This window comes from Centroberyx gerrardi, chromosome 1 (assembly GCF_048128805.1).
Source record: "Centroberyx gerrardi isolate f3 chromosome 1, fCenGer3.hap1.cur.20231027, whole genome shotgun sequence".
Lineage (NCBI taxonomy): Eukaryota > Metazoa > Chordata > Actinopteri > Beryciformes > Berycidae > Centroberyx > Centroberyx gerrardi.
The window spans coordinates 22,435,315-22,437,280 of NC_135997.1; the positions used below are offsets into that span (position 1 = coordinate 22,435,315).

Sequence of the window (1,966 nt, forward strand, 5' to 3'; positions counted from 1 at the left end):
AGATTTTAACTTAACGGAAACAGGAGGCAGATTTTAAAAACTTAAACTATCTTGTGTACACAGTTAGCGAGTGTTTATCAGTGAAATCACATTTAGAACCAAATTCTTAACTTCCACAACATACAAGATATACAGTATTGCCTTGCTGTGCATAAACAATTTATAGTCTTGCAGAAAGATAATGCAGAGAGACGTTTTTTACATCTCAGTGATGATGACATCAATTGTAACTGCTGTTTCTAATGAAAATCTCAAAGCTGTCACGACAATGTGTGGGATCTCAACAGTGAATCTCCCTCTCTCTCATTCACTCGTTCACTCCTTTCCAACTTTCTCTCTTGCTGCTATCTCTCTCCTCTTCTCTCCCTTGACTCCTTTCTCTTTTTCTCCCTTTTCCCCACAACCCTTTACAACCCTATCTTTCTATCCCTCTCCCTCTCCCCCCACGGTCTCTCTCTCTCTTCTCTCTGTGAAATGATAAAACGCAGATCCTATACTCGCCCCCCCCCCCCCACCCCCCACCCCCACCCCCCTTCTTCCTTTCAACGTCGCTAACATGGCTTGGTACTGTACAGCGGCTCTCTGATGCTCCTTGTCACAGGGAAGAAAGCTCTAAAGTCTCTGCCACGCCAGGGCTTTTTATGCCACACATGGCTATGCACTTAGCCCCAGGCTCAAAGATAGCCCGAGGGCAAGAGGATAAATATATACATGTATAGCACGTAATCAACTTAGCCTTTGGTTAATGTCATGGTTTGCCTGCTTCGCAACACGGCTACATGGCATGCAACTGCAAAGAGACAAAGTAATTAATGTGAAAGGATATGCTCTGATTCCTAATAAATGTAACTGCTAAACATTCCACTTACTGAGTATAGATATAGTATAGATTCAAAAGTAACAGAGATGTGATTTCTTCTTTTATTGCTCTAAAATATGTTTTCGGGGCATTTTGATGGTGAGATTATGGACAAAACCCTTTTTACACACTTTATAAAAATTAAATAATGGATGATGATAGCAATATTGTCCAATTACACAATTAATTGTAATCCAAAAATTAAATCAGACTACATCACTGACTTTAAGCAGTTTATTCAACCTGGATTTAGCTTTTGAATCCTGATACTCACACATAGGCAACGCACCTCTTGACAGCGGCGATGGTTAGGCCATTTAACAATACTGTATCCATGTGTGAAATGTAACTTAAACAAGTGATAAAAAGCCATCTTTTTTCTTGTGGGCTGAAATGTGATGAGTACAGTGTGAAAACCCCTCAGGATTACTCAGCATGGCTGCAATTACAGGCAGAGTGTTACAAAAGCGCAACCAGCCGAGAGTGAGAAATCGTCATGCTCCATAATCCAAAGGACTTGTGTCTGTTGGAGCTTTGCCCTGAAACCTGATGAAGTCCTGAATCACAGAGTATAACGAATAGCGGGATAGCTGTTGAAACAGTGTCTGACAATTTTCTATTCTCTTTTTTTTTTTTTACTCTTTTCATCTCCATAGTTCTGATCGGTGGATCGGCAACACTGCGCCCGCTCCCATTGGCCAGCTGGCTGACCTTCGCCCTCTGCTGCTTCCTGCTGCTGCTCTACAGATGATGAGCACTTGCCACGACGCCGCCTGTCTGCCCCGACAGACACTGCCCCGACTTGCGCTCTTTTTCTCCTCTCCTCTCCTACCCTCCCTCTGTCCTTTTCCTCTCAGCCTCTCTCCTCCGTTCCCTCTCTTTCTATCCATCCCTCTCCACGCATCGTCTTCCTAGCATACTTCACGTATCCATTTCACCTCTCTTGCTTGGATAAACTGTAACACGAAGTCTTTGTCTGTTTTCCCGCCCGTCACTTTCCCCATCCTTGAACCTCTCAGACACACAGTATAACCAACCGACGCTCATATTTGAGGTTAACATACTTTATGATCTTTGAACTTCCCTCTCTCTATTTTGTCACTCTGT

At 43.1% G+C, this 1,966-nt stretch overlaps 1 protein-coding gene across 1 annotated transcript in view; it reads left to right on the top strand.

The window, feature by feature from the left end:
* mdga1 (MAM domain containing glycosylphosphatidylinositol anchor 1) overlaps positions 1–1,610 on the top strand; it is a 187,054-nt gene extending 185,444 nt beyond the window's left edge. Inside the window, exon 17 of the mRNA XM_071900079.2 lies at positions 1,516–1,610. Within this exon, the coding sequence (XP_071756180.1) occupies positions 1,516–1,610 (95 nt within the window). The remainder of the gene's footprint in view (positions 1–1,515) is intronic.
* Positions 1,611–1,966: the final 356 nt, after the last annotated feature.